The 25,333-nt window shown below is 37.4% G+C and overlaps 2 protein-coding genes across 5 annotated transcripts in view; one reads left to right on the top strand and one right to left on the bottom strand.

Moving 5' to 3' along the window:
- Positions 1-1,331: 1,331 nt before the first annotated feature.
- On the top strand, positions 1,332-12,453 carry LOC127431066 (mitochondrial fission factor-like). 2 transcript variants are annotated; one of them, XM_051681301.1, is made up of 7 exons: positions 1,332-1,669; positions 3,605-3,714; positions 3,823-3,917; positions 5,805-5,984; positions 7,588-7,653; positions 7,994-8,069; positions 11,749-12,453. In XM_051681301.1, the coding sequence occupies exons 1-7, from the start codon at positions 1,438-1,440 to the stop codon at positions 11,878-11,880; spliced, it is 891 nt and encodes a 296-aa protein (XP_051537261.1). In that variant the 5' UTR covers positions 1,332-1,437; the 3' UTR covers positions 11,881-12,453. The 2 variants fall into 2 exon arrangements, with proteins under 2 accessions (XP_051537261.1, XP_051537262.1); XM_051681302.1 differs by lacking the exon at positions 5,805-5,984 and having other exon boundaries at positions 1,336-1,669.
- A 2,735-nt stretch (positions 12,454-15,188) lies between these two features.
- The window catches only part of LOC127430545 (angiomotin-like), a 53,616-nt gene continuing 43,471 nt past the window's right edge, over positions 15,189-25,333 (bottom strand). For all 3 annotated transcript variants that reach the window (XM_051680362.1, XM_051680363.1, XM_051680364.1), the window contains 2 exons: positions 21,473-21,724; positions 15,189-18,472 (listed from right to left, as the gene is read on the bottom strand). In XM_051680362.1, the coding sequence (XP_051536322.1) occupies positions 18,345-18,472; positions 21,473-21,724 (380 nt within the window). In that variant the 3' untranslated portion in view covers positions 15,189-18,344. The remainder of the gene's footprint in view (positions 18,473-21,472; positions 21,725-25,333) is intronic.

The raw sequence follows: 25,333 nt of genomic DNA on the forward strand, positions 1-25,333 counted from the left end.
TATGACAGTGTTTATTTTTTATAATAAATATGAGGTGCTGTTTGTGAATTTTCTGGCTCCAAACGGAATAGCAAAAATAACTTTGTATATGAAAAAAACAATATTGTTTCTACAGTCTACCATAGTTCGACTAACAGGTAGCCGCACCTGAAATCACACTATAGACCATTTTCCACAGACTGCGATGACGCGTTTCTGCCTTATTTCGCAGCGTAAATATCGCAGATTTTTTATATTATAAATTTTTTTTAAATATTGAGTGTAAATTTATAACATTGTGCTTTGTGTTATATTACCCTGGAATTAGTAAAAAAAAAAAAGAGAGAATTACCACAGCTGCGAGGGGGTTCTATTACAGCTACTGAGAGAGTGACAGTAACTTTGGAATCTTCTACCATCTTACTATCATAATCCACCAATCTCTATTTTTTTCCTCTTCTAGAAAGTCATTCAAACGTAATAGTGGATTTTTTCTTTTGCTCTTGGAGCAAATGGGTAAATGAAAATTATATTTGCTGTGATCTCCCATTCACTGCTGTCAAAGTTTACCCTGCAAACGGTTGAGAACGGAAGAGATCGGCCTCCACGTTTTCTGATTGGCTAACTCGCACAGGCAGCTGTCATGTTCTTCACAGGACATGTGTGATTTCTAATTACATCTATTTCAGTGATATGTCAGCTAGTATGCAAATATTATTTGTTGTATTCCTAAAAAACAAACAAACAAAAACCACGTACAGCCGCTTTTAGTCCGCTGAGCTGCAGAGTTGACATTAAAAATGTAAGCTCCGCCTGATTTTGACGTCACATACGTCAGTCGACGTGATCTGCATGAAGGTTGGTTCAGCGGTTTAGTGGAAGTTTAAGATTTGTTTATTAGTTTTAAACAACATTTAAAAGCTCTGTGTAAGTTGTGTATTGTATCGGTTGGCATGGTGTTGTAGATTCGGCAAAAAAAACAAAAACAAACCCGAAACGAAACCGTTTAGGTCGAGCCATAGACACTTTAACACAAAGTTTAACGTGACGAATTTCAGACCAACTTACAGCTAGAATTGCGAAATATTGTTTAGTTCTATGTGTCTAGACGCATTTTATTCAGATAACTGAATGAATTTGTGCTAATATGAATTTTTGAGCTGTATTAGATGGGTCACTGACCTCTCTCTTAGCGGTTTATAACATATCAGCCAGCAAACAAGTTGTAACCAGAATATATGCTACTTTTTTGTCCTTTACGCAAATCGAATTACGTATGGCCACAGTATCGTGTGATCTATTTCAGTTCACTGTCTTTTAGTGTTTGTTTTGCTTACGTAAAGCAGCTTACCGTTTGATATTTGGCAGTGTGGTCAGTCTAATTCCCTTTACAGGACTCTTGGGATAGTATTAAGTCTCTGCTTTACCTTTATATGTACCTGAAGTCATATAAACTGTATGTATTCAGGTAGTGCTGGAATAGTTATGGCTTCTCCGGGGTATTTTGGTGGTGGTCAGCCGATGCGCGAGCGTGACCCGTACTTCGCTGAGGTCATCAGCCAGAGTATGCGCGTGCCCGAGCGGCTGAGGTTCGGTCCCGCTCCTCACACGCACGAGCCTGGGGACAAAAGACCTGAAGGTCTACCTGCAGCCTACAGCATGCACATACCCGACAGACTGGCCTTAACAGGTGATCAAAGATATATGGTGTCTACTTACCGGTAATCTTTCATTAACCGGTTATGCCTTTGCAGCCACTTGCATGAAAACAATCCATGTTCAGCCTATAGCATATTATTTGTGTCAAATATACAGTTGAAGTCAGAAGTTTACATACACTTAGTTTGAAGTCACTAAAACTAATTTAACCACTCTACAGATTTCATATTAGCAAACTATAGTTTTGGCAAGTCGTTTAGGACAACTACTTTGTGCATGTAATTTTTCCTACAATTGTTTACAGACAGATTGTTTCACTTTTAATTGACTATATCACAATTCCAGTGGGTCAGAAGTTTACATACACTGTTAACTCTGCCTTTAAGCAGCTTGGAAAATTCCAGAAATGACGTCAAGCCTTTAGACAATTAGCCAATTAGCTTCTGATAGGAGGTGTACTGAATTGGAGGTGTACCTGTGGATGTATTTTAAGGCCTACCTTCAAACTCAGTGCCTCTTTGCTTGACATCATGGTAAAATAAATAGAAATCAGCCAAGACCTCATAAAAAAAATTGTGGACCTCCACAAGTCGGGTTCGTTTCCAAACACCAGAAGGTACCACGTTCATCTGTACAAATAACAGTATTCAAGTATAAACACCATGGGACGACGCAGCCATCATACCGCTCAGGAAGGAGACCCATTCTGTCTCCTAGAGATGAACGTAGTTTGGTGCGAAAAATGCAAATCAATCCCAGAACAACAGCAAAGGACCTTGTGAAGATGCTGGAGGAAACAGGTAGACAAGTGTCTACATCCACAGTAAAATGAGTCCTATATCGACATAACCTGAAAGGCTGTTCAGCAAGGAAGAATCCACTGCTCCAAAACTGCCATAAAAAGCCAGATTACAGTTTGCAAGTGCATATGGGGACAAAGAGCTTACTTTTGGGAGAAATTTCCTTTGGTCTTATGAAACAAAAATGGAACTGTTTGGCCATAATGACCATCATTATGTTTGGAGGAAAAAAGGTGAGGCTTGCAAGCCGAAGTACACCATCTCAACCGTGAAGCATAGGGGTGGCAGCATCATGTTGTGGGGGTGCTTTGCTGCAGGAGGGACTGGTGCACTTCACAAAATAGATGGCATCATGAGGAAGGAAAATTAGGTGGATATATTGAAGCAACATCTCAAGACATCAGCCAGGAAGTTAAAGCTCGGTCGCAAATAGGCTTGGTCGCAAATTGGTCTTCCAAATGGACAATGACCCCAAGCATACCTCCAAAGTTGTGGCAAAATGGCTGAAGGACAACACAGTCAAGTTACTGGAGTGGTCATCACAAAGCCCTGATCTCAATCCGAAAGAAAATTTGTGGGCAGAACTGAAAAAGTGTGTGTGAGCAAGGAGGCCTACAAATCTGACTCAGTTACACCAGTTCTGTCTGGAGGAATGGGCCAAAATTCCAGCAACTTATTGTGAGAAGCTTGTGGAAGGCTACTCAAAACGTTTGACCCAAGTTAAATGATTTAAAGGCAATGCTACCAAATACTAACAAAGTGTATGTAAACTTCTGACCCACTGGGAATGTGATGAAAGAAATTAAAGCTGAAATAAACAATTTTCTCTACTATTATTCTGATATTTTACATTCTTAAAATAAAGTAGTGATCCTAACTGACCTAAGACGGAATGTTTTCTACGATTAAATGTCAAGAATTGTGAAAAACTGAGTTTAAATGTATTTGGCTAAGGTGTATGTAAACTTCTGACTTCAACTGTATGTCTGTTAGAATTCTCATGCTTCAAACTTGTTTATTTATTTACAGGTCACATTATAAATCTGTGTAATTGCACTCACATAATTTTCCATAAGCAGAGATTGTTGACAACTTAATATTCAGTCAAACTAAAGACAAAATAAGTTAAAATGTACATGTAACATCTTATGTTGGTCCTAAAACAGATGTTCCTGACCTGAGTTCACAGCCCCTCTTCTCCAAACATACTTCATCAGTGTGGGACCTGCTGCACGGATCCTTGGATCGGGAGGCGTACATGAGAGAGCCTGTCCAGGTAGTGAAATGTGAATATAACTGAATAAGGACCAAACATGTTCAGTGGCAATAAATAAAACAACTTAAGAAGTCTTAAAGCTCATGGCGTTTCTTTAATGTTGCACAGAGTCTGCTGCGTAGGTCTTATAGTGACCAAGCTTTGGGCCGGACCCCACCTGGAACCCCCACATACTCCAGACAAGCACTCCACTCCCAGTCTCCGTAAGTCCACCGTTTACTGTATTCCTTAGGTGCTGAAAGGCGCACAAGACATTTTGTGTATATCCAGGTAATTTTTATATACCCCAGTGCAAAGAAGCTGACAAAAATGGAAATAAAGAAAAACAGAGTTGTTTTGCATGTGCCATTCAGTCTTTATTCAAATCCCTATTAACTTCCTTAAAGTGGTCGCCAGTCTTCCTGGGATCCCCATTAAAATACACAATTTAAAAATAACAATGTACTGTATATTTTTAGAAAACAAAACAAATTGTACCTCTAAATTGCAATGTCTTAAAAGAATAGTTCACCCAAAAATGAAAATGTTCTCATCTTTTACTCACCCTCATGACTTACTTTCTACTGCTGAACACAAATTAAGATTTTCAGAAGAATATTTCAGCACTGTATGGTGAGAACAGACCAAAATATAACTCCTTTCTCACTGTACCTCATGATTTTAGCAGTCTTCTTGGCGATCATGATTTCAAGCTCGATTACACTTACTTGTGCCATCAGTGTAATCAAGCTTGTAATCATGATTGCCAAGGAGACTTCTTATATCATGAGGTACAGTGAAAAAGGAGTTATATTTTGGTCTGTTCTCACCCAAAAACGATTAGATCGCTTCAGATGACGGATTAAACCACTGTAGTTTTATGGATTACTTTTATGCTGCCTTTATGTGCTTTTTGGAACTTCAGAGTTCTGGTTACCATTCACTTGCATTGAATGGACCTACAGAGCTGAAATATTCTTCTAAAAATCTTCATTTGTTAGGTGAACTATTCCTTTAAGTATTTCATTTTGTGACAAGATGTGGGTGATCATGATGAAAGTACCATTGGTATTTCACCAACAAATAAAGATTTATGACACCGAGATAAGATTTGATACTATCAATTTTAAAAAGCATGCTATATATTCCCACAGTACCAAAATTGTTAATTGTACAAAAGTAAACCGAAATTTCCATCAAATAAAGCGTGGAAATTATTAATATAATGAACAGAAATGTTCAAGGATGAGTGAATGTCAAACAACCTGTCCACTTTGTTAGCTTCTACCTAATTTGGCTAGCATCTACCAAGTGACAGATGAATATGTCGAAAAGTTTAATTGGGCTGTCTTTGACGTCAACAAACAAAAGCTATGGGAAACGCTAGCTGTGCATTATTATATTGTCAGTTGCCTTTATTTATTTATTGCATTCAGCATTCACTCCCCCCCCCCTGCTGTTCTCATCCCTTTCAGAATAGTCTTGCAACCCAGTTGAGAGCCACTGTTTTTTACAGACTCCCTGCTAAATGCTAAGCATCCACTAGATGGCATAAGAGACATATTTATGGATTTTACAGTGTTACAGGACACATCATCTCTGCTGTTCTTTAGAAAACTTCATTGCATGGCATGAATGGGAAATGCTAGTTTACCAGACAGCATTTGATAAGGCTGTTTCAGTCTCATGGATATTTTAACATAAGTTCAATTGCAACCTATGCTTAACATCTGACCTGTTATTTCACCTATTCAAATAAAAACATTCATCTTTACATTTAAATGTCTGTGTAGTATTGGTTTGGATTCCTTAAAGGTGTAGTTCACCCATAAATTAACATTATCATCATCTACTCACCCTCATGCTGTTCCAAACTCATATGTTTTTCTTTCTTCCATTAAGCACAAAAGGAGATGTTAGGCAGAATGTTAATCTCAGTCACCATTCACCTTCAATGATGCAATGAAAGTGAAAGGTGACTGAGATTAACATTCCGCCTGATGTCTCCTTTTGATGACAGAAAGTTCATTTTTGGGTGAACTATCCCTTTAAATAACCATGGCGCTCCTGTTGTCTGTTATGTTCGTACCTCCCTGGTCTGTCCACAATAGTCGCAGTGTTGGACGTCCAACTGCGGTACATGCAGACCCATCCCCTCCAAAGCCCCTGGGGCTGCCCTCCATCCCACTGAACCTGCTGTCCCCACAGAGCATACTGCAGGCCGGCAAAGAGCTGGGGCAGCAGACCTCTCAAAAAATCCTACAGACTGTCACCAAAAAATACTCCTCCAGGTGACACCCCAAAATGGTCCTCATCCTGCCCCACGCGTGCCCTGCCTGACCCTTTCCTGCTGTTATGGACTCTAGCTAACCAGGCTTAAAGGAATATTCCAGGTTCAATACAAGATAAGCTCAATCAAGAGCATTTGTGGCATGTTGTTGATTACCACAAAAATTAATTTAGACTCGTCCCTCATTTATTTAAAAATCACTGTTACAATGGAAGTGAATGGGGCCAGTCCATAGACACTGAAATACAAACTGTTTCGAATTTATAGCCACAGGATGTAAATTTTATACATGTTAACATGATTTTAGTTTGATTAAAATCACTTACTAACCATATCTTTGTGAAGTTATATCCGATTTTACAATTTCGTTGTCACGACGACTCACTGCCAGTAAAGCCTTTGATCTGGTAAACACTTAGTAACGCTGGTAAATTCCTGATTTCATCACACTAAAATCATGTTAACATGTGTAATGTTTACGTCTTATGGCTATACTTTTGAAATGGTGTGTATTTTAATGTTTACATACTGGTCCATTCACTTCCATTGAAAGTTCCTTACTGTAACTGTGATTTTTGCTTTTTTTATTTATTAATTAGGGACAAGTCTTTTTTTTTTTTTGTGGTAATCAATATTATGCAACAAATGCTGTCGATTGAGCTTAACTTGTGTTGAACCCAGAATATTCTTTGAAGTTGCAATCCTCCCACTTTCCCCAGTTGCAATGTGCACTGTTCTGTTGAAGCTTCAGCAGTTTGCTTTGACCTTTGAACCACTGTAGTTTGGTTTTGTTGGTTTGATTTATTGTAAATATCACGGCACAGTTTGGAACTGAATTAGGCCGAGGGTTGTCACAGTCTGGAAATATCAGGGCATTTTAAAGTTGAGCTTTTTCAGGAAATCTGGAATCTGCAGTCTTTCTGAAAACTATTAAAATCTTACAGTAGTAATGGAAAAGCCATGATTTTTTTCCAAGAACTAGTTTTTCTCTGTCCTAAAATATTTAAAGAGGTAAATATTTTAGTTTTTGAAAGTACTTGTCTAAAGTAAAACCTTACTGCAAGCCAGTGTGATAACATCAGTCTGTCCACAGAGTTTTATTGGAGACATTTGCACACTAACAAGAGTAATTGTTTAAATCTATTACTTGACATTTCAAATGGAAATCCGCTCAAGCAGTCTCTATGAAATTATTAAAAAACGTATTATCCTGTAATCATGAACTGGGTACAAAGGCTATGGACAGCTCATGGCAATACATTGGTCAAAAAGTGTGGGAACCCTGTAGGCCCCATAATTTGTTGGGCTATGAAAAGAGGGCTTTCTGTAGAACTAACTTTTTTGGGCTTTCAAAGTTGGCTCTTTAATTTGGGTTATCATTACAGTGTTTGCCTATAACACCTTTTGTGACTAGAAAATCATGCTTTTTTTCTGTTCTCAGAATTTTAGCCTATTAATTCGCTTATTTTGCGACTAATAAGCACCTAACTGCGCTCGCCTATCACACATTTAGTTCACCTGTTTGAGTAATTTAGTATGGACTTGAAGAAATCTCTTTTCAATGCTGACTGCTGTGGTTCCTGGTGTCTCTCTTGTGTTTTAAGGTTTGGTTACTCAGTTGACCGCCCCTCCCAGGCCGCGGAGGTTCAGCCTGATCAGAGCAGGACAAGGTGACAGTGGCTTTTGTTTGCTGCTATAGTTATTCAGTAACACAATGATTTTCTCACACTGTTTCTTGGATTAAGTTTTCCCATGCAATAGTGGAACGCAGCTTTACGATGCCCTTAAGGCAAACTAATGTTTCCTGTTTAGTTGTTAAGGGGATTTTAGGCAGAATGACACCCTCAGTCACCATTCACTTTCACTGATACAATTAGTGAGGCTAACATTCTGCCTAACATCTCCTGCTGTGTTCCTCAGAGGAAAGAAATGCATATGTGCTTGGGACAACATGAGGGTGAATTTTCATTTTTAGGTGAACTATTCCTTCATATTACTTTGTCTTTACAGTGCCTCACAGGAGTTCTGGCTCAGCCCTGAGGAGGACACAGGAACTGCTGTCGAATTTATGGTGCTCCGCAGACAGGTCAGTGGTAGAGTTTTAAGGCCTATTTACACCCAAGGGTTTTTTATGTTTTTTTTTGTTTGTTTTTTTTCTCAATGCTTGGTGAGAAAATTTCACAGACGTATATATATATATATATATATATATATATACACAGATGTGCTCATAAGTTTGCATATTATCACATAGTTGTCTGGCTCCTTTTTAAATCATAATAATAACAGAAATCACCCAAATGGCCCTGATCAAAAGTTTACATACCCTTGAATGTTTGGCCTTGTTACAGACACACAAGGTGACACACACACAGGTTTAAATGGCATTTAAAGGTTAATTTCCCACACCTGTGGCTTTTTAAATTTCAATTAGTGTCTGTGTATAAATAGTCAATGAGTTTGTTAGCTCTCATGTGGATGCACTGAGCAGGCTAGATACTGAGCCATGGGGAGCAGAAAAGAACTGTCAAAAGACCTGCATAACAAGGTAATGGAACTTTATAAAGATGGAAAAGGATATAAAAAGATATCCAAAGCCTTGAAAATGCCAGTCAGTACTGTTCAATCACTTATTAAGAGGTGGAAAATTAGGGGATCTCTTGATACCAAGCCAAGGTCAGGTAGACCAAGAAAGATTTCAGCCACAACTGCCAGAAGAATTGTTCGGGATACAAAGAAAAACCCACAGGTAACCTCAGGAGAAATACAGGCTGCTCTGGAAAAAGACGGTGTGGTTGTTTCAAGGAACACAATACGACGATACTTGAACAAAAATGAGCTGCATGGTCGAGTTGCCAGAAAGAAGCCTTTACTGCGCCAATGCCACAAAAAAGCCCGGTTACAATATGCCCGACAACACCTTGACACGCCTCACAGCTTCTGTCACACTGTAATTTGGAGTGACGAGACCAAAATAGAGCTTTATGTTCACAACCATAAGCGCTATGTTTGGAGAGAGGTCAACAAGGCCTATAGTGAAAACAATACCATCCCCACTGTGAAGCATGGTGGTGGCTCACTGATGTTTTGGGGGTGTGTGAGCTCTAAAGGCACGGGGAATCTTGTGAAAATTGATGGCAAGATGAATGCAGCATGTTATCAGAAAATACTGGCAGACAATTTGCATTCTTCTGCACGAAAGCTGTGCATGGGACACTCTTGGACTTTCCAGCACGACAATGCCCCTAAGCACAAGGCCAAGTTGACCCTCCAGTGGTTACAGCAGAAAAAGGTGAAGGTTCTGGAGGGACCATCACAGTCTCTTGACCTTAATATCATCGAGCCACTCTGGGGAGATCTCAAACGTGCGGTTCATGCAAGATGACCAAAGACTTTGCATGACCTGGAGGCATTTTGCCAAGACGAATGGGCAGCTATACAACCTGCAAGAATTTGGGGCCTCATAGACAACTATTACAAAAGACTGCACGCTGTCATTGATGCTAAAGGGGGCAATACACAGTATTAAGAACTAAGGGTATGCAGACTTTTGAACAGGGGTCATTTCATTTTTTTCTTTGTTGCCATGTTTTGTTTTATGATTGTGCCTTTCTGTTATAACCTACTGTTGAATATGAATCCCATAAGAAATAAAAGAAATGTTTTGCCTGCTCACTCATTTCTTTAAAAATGGTACATATATTACCAATTCTCCAAGGGTATGTAAACTTTTGAGCACAACTGTATGTATGTATGTGTGTGTGTGTGTGTGTGTGTGTATGTGTATATATATATATATATATATATATACAGATACACTGTATATAATTTTACTGTTATATGTACAGATATCACTGTTTTAGCCTTATCCCAGACTTTCAATAATAAACTATAAAAATCCATTCTAAAAATAATTATGTACATGTTTAAAACTATGATAATCTAAACAAAGAGAGAAATAAACCATTTCAATGTATAGTTTGAAAATAATTTCTATTAAATTTTTATATAAACTGTTCCACAGTTGTGGTGACATTTCCATCACACCAAACAATTTAGCCCCTAATATTATCATCTTCTTCAAAACCAAGTCAACAAGAGTGTCAGAGAGTATGCTTGAGATGAAATACTGGATGAGACGAGTGATGTTTGAAGAAAACAAAGTCAAATATCAAAGTAAATAAGAATATTTTTATTGGATGTCATTTCCAATCTAGTTATAAATTTGCACAAAAAAAAAAAAAACATGCAAAAATTATGTAATTGTGTATATTTAGGATACATAAAATGTTAGCTATACAACTATCCTTTGCAAGATAACAGAGTTGGACATTTTATTCCTGAAACGTTAAAAATGTAATTTCCACCACTGAATTTTGTTAAACACAATGCAGAATTTGAGAAGTGGTGGAAATAACACTGTAGTGGGAATTTTCATGACTTTCAGAAAAATAATAAATTGACACATCTCCTGTGATGCATGTACATACTAGATATTGTTAGAAGACAACTTAACAAAACTCAACTTTCTAGAAAGCCATAGTGCTAAAAGTAAAGTTGAAAAAAACATCCTCATAGCCCTTTGAGTGACTGAAACTTTTTAATGATTGGTCCAAATATTTAGAGAGAACAATGGTATATGAATATAATCAGCCTGATCTTAAGAACATTTTGCAAGACTAAATTACTTGCACCATGACACGTTTAGCTGCAGTTTCCCAGTGAAATGTCCAGTGGGGGGAATGAAATGGTGTTGCAATCAGACAAGGTTTTTAGGGTGAAAACCTAAATCTTTAACCTAAACCTAACCAATAGTGTCCTAAAAGCAAATGAGAAGTTAACAAAACGGACATCCTTACCCTTAACCAATGCCTAAACCTAACCGATAGTGTTGTAAAAGCAAATGCGACACGAAAAGCACATTTTCTGAAGCAACCATGTCATTTTTGTGTCGCTTCTATGACACTTTCATCTCGTGTCAGCTTGTGTGCCTGGTTGGACTCGAACCTGGGACTTCCGAGTCCAAAGTCTAACACTCTTATTAGGTGAGCTACCTTGTAAGCTAATCACATTGGAATTAGTGTGGAAATGTAGGTGAGTCTGTAATACAAGCATTAAAATGTCTTGTTTTTCAAATTATGTGTTAGAGGAAAAGTGTTTCGATATAACAGCAGTGTGTGAGTAATAGTGTGAAGAATAAGCGTTAAAGTCATAATCAGCTGTTGCAGTTGTGATTTGTGTGAAAGTAAATTAAATGCACAGTTGTTGTAGTGCGTCTACTGTTAATTTCACTAGGAAAATGCAGCAAAACAGAATTTGGACATTAAAAGTCAGTTTGCAAAAATGCAGTTATATATGTATTATCATTCTAAGAGACTGGATATAATTGTGATATGATCAAATACACTTTAGTGATAGCAAATGGACATTTATTTTATGAAATTTACTTGAAATTCAGTCAAAAATGTTTCAAAACTGAAAAAATGTTGGTAGAGTCTGTTGGTAGATTTTGACGCAGGAGGGAGTTAACACTTCTGTTAATCAGTTGAAAGGCCACAGTTATCAGCAGGATGCCGATAATCTCATATTGTCCAAAAATAGGCCGATAAATTATGACTGGAATGGGTAATGTTACCAAATTATTAATGTCATGTTCCATCACAAAGACAATTGACCACAGAATGGGACATGACTGCCTCACCTGCTGACATATTTTTATTCCTTTAGCCTCATGTTAATTTTTTTTAATGGTTTTATTGGTTCAGGTTATGAAGATGAGCAGGCGGATAGCAGGGCTGGAGAGACAGAACGCAGAGCACAGACAGACAGAACTGGTGCTGTTTTCACTGCTGCTGTCTGCCTTCCTGATCAACGGCTGGCTGTGGATGCGCAGATGATATCACCTACACCACAACAAGAACACTACATAAACAGACTGCTCTACATGAAGCTCTCATATATTATACAGCAGAGCTTGTCCTGTAGATCCTGTTGGACGTATGTTATCGTGATTTACTAAGGTAAATCAGAGGCGTCCCAGTTATGGTAAATGGATGGCTAAGAAACCACACCTGTAGAGCACTCTTATCATTAGGGTAAGGTGTAACATCTGCGTCATCCATTCATGTCGTATAATCACAGCAACGACATGGCGCACTGATGGAGCCCTGGTCTTTCCTGACCACCATTACCATAAATACCCTTACTGGCACATGTGATCAGACCACTGTAGTAGATGGTGAGTAGTAGATGTATCTTGCTTTGAGGATTTAATTTGTTTGCATTTCTGCAAGTTTTGCAAGCCTTGCAGGTTTTGTTCAAAATATTTCTGATATTACACTGATTAAATGTGTTTAGATTCTTATCTGCTCCCAATGAGGTTTGAATAGCCTTTTCCATTTTAACATGTTTGTTTGCTCAGCCTGATGTATTATATATATTCACAATAATAAAAATTTGAATAAATTGTTCTCATGTATCATTCTCTCAAAGTCCACATGAAATGCCATTTACAACACATTTTACTTAATTAGATATATTTGAGTGAAACGGGATATTCAAAAGTAGGACGAGGGACTGTATTGTCAACAGCCACTTTTTGTCATGAAAAGTGGGTGTTCCAAACCAGAATGGATCCAGACCTGAATGTGAGTTTGCAGTCAATCGTGGAGGACTAAATTGGTAATGCTTGTTTTTCAAATCTACCATTGGTTACGGTAATAATAGTAAATTTATTTTAACAACATTAACCGGCAATAAATTACTGTGTTAACTGCTTAAAATTTTCATAAAATCCTTCATAAAGAGTTGTAAGCCATGAACCAAACAAACCAGCTCCAGTGTGAATCAGAACATTACAAACTTTGTTTTGAGGCAAAAAAAAAAAAAACTATTCGAAAATCGGACAAAGGTAAAAGTCTGTGTACTTACCATCTTTCACGAGGGCATGAACTACAATCCCATAAAGCATTGCGAATGATGTAATTGAATAAAAAAACATGGGTATATATACTTACTGAGCACTTTATTAGGAACAACTGTGCAACTACTTATTCATGCAATTACCTAATAAGCTAATCGTGTGGCAGCAGTGCATAAAATCATACAGATCAGGAGCTTCAGTTAATGTTCACATCAACCATCAGAATGGGGAAAAAATTTGATCTCAGTGATTTGGAACTTGGCATGATAGTTGGTGTCAGACAGGCTGGTTTGAGTATTTCTGTAACTGCTGATCTCCTGGGATTTTAACACACAACAGTCTCTAGAGTTACTCAGAATGGTGCCAAAAACAAAAAACATCCAGTGAGTGGCAGTTCTTAAGACAGAAATGCCTTGTTGATGAGAGAGGACAAGAGAGAATAGCCAGACTGGTTCGAACTGACAAAGTCTACGATAACTCAGATCACCACTCTGTACAACTGTAGTGAGCAGAATAGCATCTCAGAATGCACAACATGTTGAACCTTGAGGCAGATGGGCTACAACAGCAAAGACCACGTTGTGTTCCACTTCTGTCAGCCAAGAACAAAAAGCGGAGTCTGCAGTGGGCACAGGCTCACGAGTACTGGACAGTTGAAGACTGGAAAAACATAGCCTAATCTGATGAATCAAAATTTCTGCTGAAGCACACGGATGGTAGGGTCAGAATTTGGTGCCAACATCATGAATCCATGGAACTAACCTGCCTTGTGTCAACAGTCCAGGGATGCGTTTCCCAAAATCATCGCAAACTTAAGTTGATCGTAGAGACCATTGGCGCTAATGGTTTCTACGACCTACTTAGGCTTATAGTGCTTTGGGAAGTGCAGCCCAGGCTGGTGGTGTAATGGTGTGGGGGATGTTTTCTTGGCACACTTTGGGCCCGTTAATACCAATCAATCATCGCTTGAATGCCACAGCCTGTTTGAGTATTGTTGCCGATTATGTGCCTTCATGGCCACAATTTATCCATCTTCTAATGGCTATTTCCAGCATGATGATGCACCATGTTACAAAGCAAAAGTCATCTCAAACTGGTTTCATGAACATGACATTGAGTTCACTGTTCTTCACCAGATCTGAATCCAATAGAATGCTTTTGGGATGTAATATGAATGTGCAGCTGACAAATCTGCAGAAATTGCATGATGCAATCATGTCAATGTGGACCAGAATTTTAAAGGAATCTTTCTATCATCTTTTGGAATCTATGCTACCAAAAAATTTAAGCTGTTTTGAGAGCAAAGGGAGGCCCTACCCAGTATTAGTGTAGTGTTCCTAATAAAGTGCTCAGTGAGTGTATAAAACTATTGATTTTAGGTTGTTGATTATAAGTATAGAAACAATATATTTTGTTCATTGCAAAATATTCAGATATGTGTAAATATATTAGCAGTTTATGGGTGAAGGGAGACTGACTCAATTGCGTCGTTCACAGTGCCTCATGATCCTGGGTGGTCACTCCTGGGCTAGTTTCACAGTCTATATTGGTTGCAGTTCTCTGATTGGTGAAGCTTTCTCTGCTGGATCATGGGTAATGTAGTTGTTCACCAGGAACATCACTATTAAACACGATTCTTAAAAAATGAAATGACACAGACTGATGGCTTCAACGGAAGCATATACAATCGATGAACAACCGCCGAGCTCACAGTAGGTCTGTCTTTAAAGGTTTATAATTTATAGTTGAAAATCTATTCATAAATGGAAAAAATGAATGCCATTTTTACTTCCGGAACCAGACTGTTGCGCTCTGTGCCGAAATAGCTATTTGGTAAATCAATGCCAAAATAGATATTTGGATAATGGTTAACATCACCTGAAAAGGTAAGTAGTTTCAGAGGTGGAGCTCGCAATTCACCTTATACATTATTCACAGTTGCGCCGTCTTTAATTTTTGATGGGAATCTCAAAAAGGCTGTGAAGAACAGACGTAGAGCCTCTTAAGTGGGTTGTATCGTTCCGCTGATGAAACATTGAAAAATAAATTTCAGTAGACAAAAAAAAAAAAAAGTACGTCTATCCCTCAGCCTCATTTTCATTCATTTCAAAAATCCAATATGTTGTTACTGTGAATAAGGTCCTTATTGAAGTAAATTAGTCAACGAGAAAACAAAATTGACCCAAAGTTGTCTCAAAAGTGTAGACATGACATAAGATGAGATATGGGACATAGGTTCTCACATGATACTTGGAAAATAGAACAATTGGACAACTTAAAAACTGCAATTGGATCAGTTTATTAAAAAAATTAAATTAACCAAAAAAAGTTATTTGAAACGTTTTGACTATAAACCAAATAAAAAAGGTAAAGCCTTATACAGAATCTGTGTGAGATAAGGAACTGATTATCAGGAATACAACTGAATTAAGAATGAATCATGACTGTACAGTAATAACCCAGATAGCACAAGTACATCTTCGAGATGTCTGTTTTAGAGTGTTTCATCTGGAAAGCATCACAATCATCTGCTAAACATCTTAAAAAGATCAGATTTATAAACATTCTTATTCAGAAACATCTCAAAAGACATCTGCTGAATGTCTTATTAACATCCAAGAGGAAGCATCTTATAGACGTACTGCAGATGAGCAAACAACCTAAAAAACACGTCTTCCAGATGTAAACACACACAACAAATAGACGTCTGGGTGATGTACGTGTGCCATCAGGGAACATTGTCAAGCAGCAACTAGAATGACATTTTGAATGAATCAAATACTAGTGAAATGAACGAAAACATTCCTCGAGAAGAACAGAAAATACATACAAATGCCCACTGATGGGACAAAAGGGTAAATGCTGTACAAAAACTGAAAAACAATAATACAAAAAAGACATTCTCATAATTCGTCCTGAGACAGACTATAACACATACTCCTTTAGAAATACAAACTTTAAAGTATCAAATGTAGCAAGACCATCGAGATACGACAGATAACAATATTGAGGCCTTAGTGGAACAAATTAATAAAGGTCCTAATGAAATCTTAACTCACATGACCTGACTCGACTTGACTTAGTAAGATTCATAAAGCACTCGGACAATAACTTTAAGGCATTTTCGTTGATGACATTATCAGTTTGCATTCACTGAAGCATATTGAAATGTAATGTGTGTGATTATCAGTATTTTGTCCCAATTTAGATTCAATCAGCTCTTCTTAGGTCCATTGTCTTAGTTTGTGCCCAAATTAGATGAGTGATCTTGAAACCTAAAGTAACTTCTGATATCTAAATTAAGAAAAGGGTCTTTAAAAATACTGCTTTTGAGGATTTTCACAATGGTTTGTCTGACAATGCTGTAAATGTTAATTTCACATTTTATGTAAAAAGGATTTATTGTGTAGAAAATGTCAAGTACCCTGCCAAGGCAAAAAGTGTGCTGAACTGAAATTGTTTGTGGTGAACAAATGTGAAGTTACATGTGAAGGAATTAGATTTGGATGAATAACAATAAAATAAAATAAAAAAAAAAAACTGTGAAAATTGTTTCCATATAAGGGTTTAAACACTTATAGACCTCCATATGTATGCATAATCTCAGGTTTGTCTTTGAGGCAAAAACCAAGCTGCAAATATGTCAACTAGGATTTCTTTGGTCCTAGATTTTTTAAATCACAGTCTGGCTTCTATGATAGTTATACTGCACTTTTATTCTTGTCCTACAGGGGGCAGAATGTGTTTAGTGTCAAATCTGAAAATGTCACGGGTATCATTTTTGATTGTCACTAATTCAAATGAAATTTGGAATTCTTTCAAATAAAAAGAAAAGACATTTAAAGTCAAATGGAACTGCAAATGCTTTTGAATTTGGTGAGATGATAATCTGATGTACAGCTGGTTAACACTACAAAAATATTTGACCCATATTTCTCAGCTCTGTAGGTCCATTCAATGCAAATGAATGGTGGCCAGAACTTTAAAGCTCCAAAAAGCACACAAAGGCAGCATAAAATAATCCATACATGATTTAATCCATGTCATCTGATGTGATATGATATTTGTGGGTGAGAAACTGATCATTATTTAAGTCATTTTTTACTGTAAATCTCCACTTTCACATTATTATTATTTTTTTGTTTTGGTTTTTGGCAATTCACAGTCTGCATATCGCATCTACTGGGCAGGGAGAAGTTATAGTAAAACAGCACTTAAATATTGATCTGTTTCTCACCCACACCTATCATACCGCTTCTGAAGACATGGATTAAACCACTGGAGTTGTATGGATTACTTTAATACTGACGTTATGTGCTTTTGGAGTTTCAAAGTTTTGGTCACCATTCACTTGCATTGTTTGGACCTACAGAGCTGAGATATTCTTCTAGCAGATGAAAGAAAGTCATAACATCTGGGATGGCATGAGGGTGAGTAAATGATGAGAATTTAAATTTTTTGGTGAACTATCCCTTTAAACAATGTGTGTCACTTTGATGACAGGATACCTTTGCGTATAACTGATACCTTTGATCAAGCACTAAATGTGTATCTTGCAACCATGAGACTAAAAGACTGATAACAAAGCAATTCTGCTAAAGCCATTTAAGTTTAGAACAACCTGAGGGTGAGTAAATTATGATAATTTTTCATTTTTGGGTGAACTGTTTTTTTTTTAGCTATCACTGAACAAGAGATTTGGAGGATTTCCAAACTGAAAATACTAGTTCGTATCACATATTATGTGCGGTACCTCATGTGCAAGGCACATTGTAGCTGCTGTTGTTCAACTGGAATGATGGGTCCTCAGTTCTGACTGAAACACTACAGACTAACATAGACAAACCCAAAACCAGTTGGGTCATTCATACTTTCACATACATTTAACTTGAGCTTTTGGACCACAGAGAAATGCTTGTTGGTCCATTGCTCTTAAACATTGCACTGTGAACCATACAGAACTTTCTGCACAGCCAATGTGTACAAAAATTAAAAAAAGGTCCTACAACATTCAGTTGTTCTCCTGCATTTTTTACAGCATTCCGATGCAGTATTTACATGTAACAACTGTTGTGCTAGTTACCATACCACTACATACTCAAGTGCCATGTTTGTAATATTAGTACACAAGACACAACAAAAATATGACATACCCAAATAAGTAAAAAACGCAAAGTAGTGCAATGAATGTAAAAAAAAAAAAATGGTTGCCAATACATTTGGTCCGAAAGTCTGGAGGGAAAAAAAGATCACCAGACAATGCTGTACAAAAAAAAAAAAAAAAAAACAAAACAAACAAAAAAAATACTCTGTTGATTGTAAATGACGTTGAATGATGTGGTTCGCACATTCCCATACATCCCCTCTGTTTGGATGTAAATATGTACAGAGAAACGAACTTCACCTGTTTTGTTCGTTTATGAATGTGTGTGATTGTATTCAGATGAGTATTTCCACCATCTCATTGTCGACGTCTTGTTGAGGCAGTGGTGGAGGAAGGCTCTGTTGAGATAGAGACTGTACTGGCACTCTCCTCTCTAGCGTGCTGGTATGAAACACTGGCACATCTGAAGATACAAGAATATATTTTGTTTCTTTTACTCAGATGCTTGTCTTATCATATGTTTTCTTCATCAATATTTAGCAGTGCAGCTGAATCTACAACCCCATGGCAAAACGTTGTTGTAATTACAATGTTAAAATGGTATTTTAATACAGCACAAATATGGGTTGGTGCCTGGTTGCACAACAGAACCCTGTAGGAAACACTATGTACAGGGGTGTGATTCTTCTGGATTAATCTGGAATTGGAGTGGCAAACGAGAGGCAGAATTTGTAAAAAATGATCTTCTTATTTATTTAAAAATATACCTGCTGCCATGTATTTAAAATAGTTTATTATGCTTTATCTAGTAAAATGGAAGCTTAAAGACATTTAGTTTTTTTTTTTTTTTTTTTTTTAAATCATTTTACTTATTTAGTCTTATGTCTGTGGTGTTATTGGTATTAGAAGTGAAATTCAGGGTTGTTTTTTTTTTTTTCTCCCCAGTTTGGAATGGCCAATTCCCAATGCGCTCCAAGTCCTCGTGGTGGCGTAGTGACTCACCTCATTCTGGGTGGCGGAGGACGAATCTCAGCTGCCTCTGCGTCTGAGACCGTCAACCCACGCATCTTATCAAGTGGCTCGTTGAGCGCGTTACCATGGAGACGTAGCGCGTGTGGAGGCTTCACACCATCCACCTCGGCATCCACGCACAACTCACCACGCGCCCCAACGAGAGTGAACCACATTATAGCGACCACAAGGAGGTTACCCCATGTGACTCTACCCTCCCTAGCAACCGGGCCAATTTGGTTGCTTAGGAGACCTGGCTGGAGTCACTCAGCACACCCTAGGATTCGAACTCGTGACTCTAGGGGTGGTAGTCAGCATCTTTACTCACTGAGCTAACCAGTCCCCCTCAATTCATGGTTGTTCTAAAATGAGAAGGTAAGTGCAAACTTAGGGATTTATTCTGAAAAATAAATAATTTTAAGAATTCAATTTAATAGGGGCCTGGGTAGCTCAGCGAGTATTGACGCTGACTACCACCCCTGGAGTCGCGAGTTTGAATCCAGGGCGTGTCGAGCGACTCGAGCCAGGTCTCATAAGAAACCAAATTGGCCCGGTTGCTAAGGAGGGTAGAGTCACATGGGGAAACCTCCTCGTGGTCGCATTTAAGTGGTTCTCGCTCTCAATAGGGCATGTGGTAAGTTGTGCGTGGATCGCGGAGAGTAGCATGAGCCTCCACATGCTGTGAGTCTCCGCGGTGTCATGAACAGCGAGCCACATGATAAGATGCGTGGATTGAAGGTCTCAGAAGCGGAGGCAACTGAGACTTGTACTCCACCACCCGGATTGATGTGAGTAACCGCGCCACTACAAGGACCTAGTAAGTAGTGGGAATTGGACATTCTAACTTGGGAGAAAAGTGGATTAAAAAAAAAGAATTCAATGTAATTATTTTACTGAAGCTTCTGTTATAAAAAAGTGTGGATTTTTTCAGCGTAGACCACATTTTCGTAAAGGGAGAATTGTTATCTTTATTTCTTTAGACAAAAATGGAAAAAAGACATGACAAATGAACTGTAGTAACTTTATAGAGTTTTTTTCAAAGGGTAAAATCACTTTAAAATTTGAAAACATCAAATAATAAGATTAATTGGCTCTGAAGGAAAGAAATGTTACAATTTAAAGTAACACCACAGACAACTTCCTTTACACCCATGTTTCTGTCTGTATGTTTTCTGTGGAGTTACTATGGAGTCTGTGGTGTTACCATGAAAAACTGTAACACCACAGACAAATTTGCACAAATCTGGACTTTTCTCAAATGAAGGCTGCCATTATGATAGTTTCAAAGTCAGGGGACATTTTGGAAAATTAGTAAGATTATTTTGATCAAAATTTTGATTTAAATCTGTCAAATCTGCAAGTTATGATCGTAACACCACAGACTCGAATAAAGTGCGACACATAAAATTGTCAGAAATTTAGTAAAATATATTACATTTAATAAGAAAGAACAAACTCAACATGCACTCCTCAACCATCACCTAAAATGACCTTTGCACACAGGTAGTAGTCCAGATAGAATTGCCTCTTTTCTTAATGGCAGATTTAAGAAATTCAGTCTAGACTAACTTTCCCCACATTTAGACTGGGAAATGAACTTGAGTTACAGATGTAATAAAAATGGACATGAGTTTTTGGGAGACCACTCTCTGTGAATTTAAATGCACAATCTAGAAATAATACTAGACACATAATGAAGAGGGGTCGGCACTCCTAAGAACATGTAATAATACATTTTTATTAATTTGCATTTTCACATTAATGTGGAAAAATCTGCGTGACAGTTTAAAAGCAGCACAGGAACAGTACATGCTGAGGGAAATCTCTTTAAATTCTGCAAACGTTGACCTCCGAGACATTCGTATATGATATTCGCAGCATTATGAGGTGAATTAAAATTGAAATCGCATTGTAGCCTTGCATGCCATAGGCGCATGCCATATCCTGCACAAGCTAACGGCTGTGTGCGGGAAAACACTGAGATGGCAGCATCAATAACTAATGTTTATCATATTTCAATCCAAATCACGAAGCTTGTCAAAATGATCCCCACCCAAATGTTGGCTATAGATTTATAACTTCTGCGCTCTGTTTGGGTGGTTTTGTGCAGATCAACCATAGCTATGTGTTTGTCAAGAATTACTGTTAACACTTTACAATAAGATTTTATTTGTTAATGAATTAGTTAACATGAACTAACAATTAACAATGTTTTACAGCATTTATTAATCTTTGTTAATATTGGATAATCAATATAAAATTTCATTGTTAGTTCATAGTGCATTAATTAATGTTAACATATGGGGGGGGGGGGCACAAAAAAGCAGGAAAATGTCCTTAGTTTTCCCCCATTTTGCTCAGGACATTTTCCTGCTTTTTTGTGCTTAGCTGATGCCTGAATGATATATGGTATTTTGGAATTATGAATGCATTGTGTGTGAATGAGTGTTACCAGCAATGCGGTCAGGGATGTAGACGGGGCTTGGGCTGCTGATCCGGCTGGGTCCGGGTACACTCTGCAGCGCTGGTGTGCTTGGCTTGCTGGCCTCCTGACCCTTGTCTGTCTGGGTGCAACTGTCCCTACTGCCCGTCTTTGAGTGTGTGGCGGCCGGCATGGGGGTTGTGGGCAGGACTGGAGATGGAGACGAGGAGATGGACTCTGTCCTCAGAGAATCACCCCTGAATTCTGGACTGAGCAGAACACCTACAACATGAAGAGAAGAGAAAATTAAGGGTGGGTGAACGTATATAATGAGTATATGTCGAAGTGAAGCTTTTAAACTGCAGCAATCTACAATAATGGTTAATAAATTATCAAACTTAATTTTATTATTGCTATAAATTTTGAATTTTAATTAAAATATATTTTGTGCTAAATTAGTTCAAAATATACATTATATTGTTCACATAAAAGCCTTGGACTCTAATTTCATGGCCGAACTTAGCGCAACCACTTTGCGCTACGTCTCATCCAATTTTCATGGAAGTGGTGTAAAGCACAATTTGCTTATTTCCTGACAAATAGGTAATTGTGCTAAGATATTTTCAGCACAAAGCCCAAACTCAGTTCCTGCATTTGCAGTTTGGAGATTTCACCAGCAGGTGGTAATAACGTTCATGTCCAAACACTGAAAATAAAATGGTACATCAAATTATGTCCCTGATCACTGTTGTAGCTGTTTTATGAAACTAAATGTATGAGATTTGTGTTAAACTATCTATAGGTCCTGTTTTTTTTTATTTTATTTTTTTTTATTATTACTACTATTATGTTTATATTTGAAATTGTATATATGATCTACTGTAATTTGTATTAGTAATTTTCCACCTGTTGTTGTACAGTGATTTTTAAGTTGCTGCAAAGAGGTAGGTGGAAGAAGATGGACAGGGTAAAATGCTGGTTGTTATATATGATTTTTTGACCACTTTGTTATTCTGATCATATTTTCTTTTTGCTTGAAGTGTAATTTTATTTCAATAATATTTTTAAGTTTTTCGTGTTTCAATGAATATATTTTTTTAAGCAAAATTGACCAGTAGAAGTGAAGTCCATGCAAAAAAAAAAAAAAAATCCCTTGATCCACAACCTAACCTGAAATGCAGATACAATCACTGTTAATACAAGCCATGATTTGTGTGCTACTTGATCAATATGATTAAAGGTGCAATATGTAACAATTTTCATGTAATATTCGCCTTTTTTTTGCCAGTGTGTGAACGGCTTGTTACAAAACTTAAAAAATGAGCCCTTCCTGGACTTCCTAGGTTGCCTATTAAAGCCTGTAGACTGATTTTCATGCGAAGGGAGTGGGTTGCTTTTGCCGGGAAAATCCAAAGGATGTGAAGTTTATGCACGCTCCCGAGAGCCTTTCCTCAGTGCTTCCGCTATTTAACAGTGTCAACAGACAGTCTGCAACACTAGGTAGCGTTATCTTAGAGATGGAATCCAGCAAACGTCCAGCTCCCAGCACAACACCAACTCCTACACAAACTCAGAGTAAGCCAAAAAAACAGACAAAAAAAAAACAACATTTACTGAATCCCGACTTATAGCTTAGTACTAGCACTCTTAAAATAGGACATCTAGTTTAAATTGCCCAACCAACCAAACACAAACAAATGGCAACTTGCAACAGTTATTGAGTGGGTTTTGCTGGATCAGTGTGTTAAACCTGTTGGTGTTTGTTGAGCCAGTGTGAAATTAACAGTTGTTTCCCAAGATGCCAAGGGGCCAACTTCAGAATGCTGGTGTTAGTTGCCGCTTGTTCGTGGTGTGTAAACCAGCATTAACACTGTAATTAAAATTAGTAAATACAGAGTTATACTAATTAACAACATGTACTCATTATGTGATTTTTCTGTAGAGTAAATTGTAATTACACTTTGTTATTATTGCTTTTGTAATTGCTTATAATAACTTTTTGTTTGTATTTACTGTGAATGAAATTTTTGGCCTTTTTTGACATTTTCACGATAGGGATTGTGGGAGAGGAGACAAGAAATGATAGAGAGAACGGGATATGATAATGACGCAAATGGACTCAAACCTGTGTCACCATGCAAAGTGTCCAAGCATGTGCACCGCCCATCAGGCCATCTCTGACAACATGCAATATTTATGTAACATCAACACTGTCCATATAAATCTAAAAGCATTTACCACAACTTATTCCATTTTTCTTAAGGATACAAGGATTATCAAATTTCACCAAGTTCAAACCAGTGGATCTCAACTGGTTTTGCATCAGAACTCAGATTTTACACTGGACATCAAGTTAAAACATATTATATTATCAGTATTGTTTATCATATTAAAGTAAACAAAAATGTCCATAAAATCAAACACCAAAATGTATAAATATTATTAAATATGAATTCATGTAATGTTTATTAATAATTTATTATTAATTATTACATTCTGGAATAATTTTTAATTATTTTTATCAATAATAATAATTGTTATTATTACTATTGATATTTATTACAGATAAATTCTACCTATAAATGATTAATATTACTGCATAGGCCCAACAATATGCAAAATTATTAACAAGTTTACAGAATTTACAATTTTGATTTTTAGTTCTGTTTATAAGTTCTGTTTTTGTTATTTATGAGATTTACAACTCTGGGCCAAATATTGTTTTAGTATTAGCCATAATGCCAATTGACATCAGTTTACATGTTTGATTGAACACTCACCTTTTTTTTTTCTTCCGATTAACACTTTTGATTCAGACACATGATACAGAAACGCAAACATATACAGTGCATCCGGAAAGTATTCACAGCGCTTCACTTTTTCCACATTTTGTTATGTTTCAGCCTTATTCCAAAATGGATTAAATTCATTATTTTCCTCAAAATTCTACAAACAATACCCCATAATGACAATGTGAAAGAAGTTTGTTTGAAATCTTTGCAAATTTATAAAAAAAAAAAATAAAAAATAAAAATGTACATAAGTAAAATGTGAAAAAAGTGAAGCGCTGTGAATACTTTCCGGATGCACTGTATACTCCAAATCAACTTTTAACCCCCATAATTCCCTTTCGCCCTCCCAATCCCCAAACCCACCCTGATCCTCAACAAATATGCCTGTGGTCCAACTTGAGAATACACACAAAACAAAACAAAAATCAAAACTATATACACTATATATAAATCACACATTTAAAACTACACATCTCTCTCCACTTCCCCTCCCCGAGAGACTTCCAAAAATGCCAAATAGCTGACTCATTTTTTTATTAAATAACTCCAAGTTTCCCTGCCTTCTATATGACATTTCTTCGAATGCCGCCACCCTGCCCATCTCTATGCACCACTCCTAACATGAGGGCACTCCAGCCGACATCCATCCCCTAAAGATGACCTGCCTGCCGATCATAACACTGGCTAGGACCCAATTTTTTATATATGCATCCCCTATTAATGACCGCCCCATCGCCTAAAATACAGAGTCTGGGGCAAAATGAAATTTAAGTGTCCAATACATCGCACATAAAACTCTGAACCCTCAACCAAAAATCTTGGATCTTAACACACCACCAAAATACATGGGTTGTGTCCCCATCTTCGGATTGGCATCGCCCAGCAAGTGGGTGTGTCTTTAAGACCAAGCCTATACAATCTAGAGGGGGTCCAAGAGAATCAATGTAAAATCTTAAATTGCATAAGGCGCACCCTTGCATCTCTAGTTGTAGACTTGACATTTTTTAGAATCCTAGCCCACACTCCCTCCTCCAATACCAAGTTTAAATCTTTCTCCCATAATCTCTTGAGAGAAGTTGAAGCTCCGTCTCCCAGACTC

The sequence above is a fragment of the Myxocyprinus asiaticus genome, chromosome 40 (genome assembly GCF_019703515.2).
Source record: "Myxocyprinus asiaticus isolate MX2 ecotype Aquarium Trade chromosome 40, UBuf_Myxa_2, whole genome shotgun sequence".
NCBI lineage: Eukaryota > Metazoa > Chordata > Actinopteri > Cypriniformes > Catostomidae > Myxocyprinus > Myxocyprinus asiaticus.

Bases quoted from the DNA above. Each gene is read 5' to 3' on its own strand.
- LOC127431066 (XM_051681301.1), top strand. From the start codon at position 1,438: ATGTATTCAGGTAGTGCTGGAATAGTTATGGCTTCTCCGGGGTATTTT. The intron at 3,715-3,822 runs GTAGTGAAATGT...AATGTTGCACAG, and splicing joins ACATGAGAGAGCCTGTCCAG to AGTCTGCTGCGTAGGTCTTA. The intron at 7,654-7,993 runs GTGACAGTGGCT...TTGTCTTTACAG, and splicing joins CCTGATCAGAGCAGGACAAG to TGCCTCACAGGAGTTCTGGC.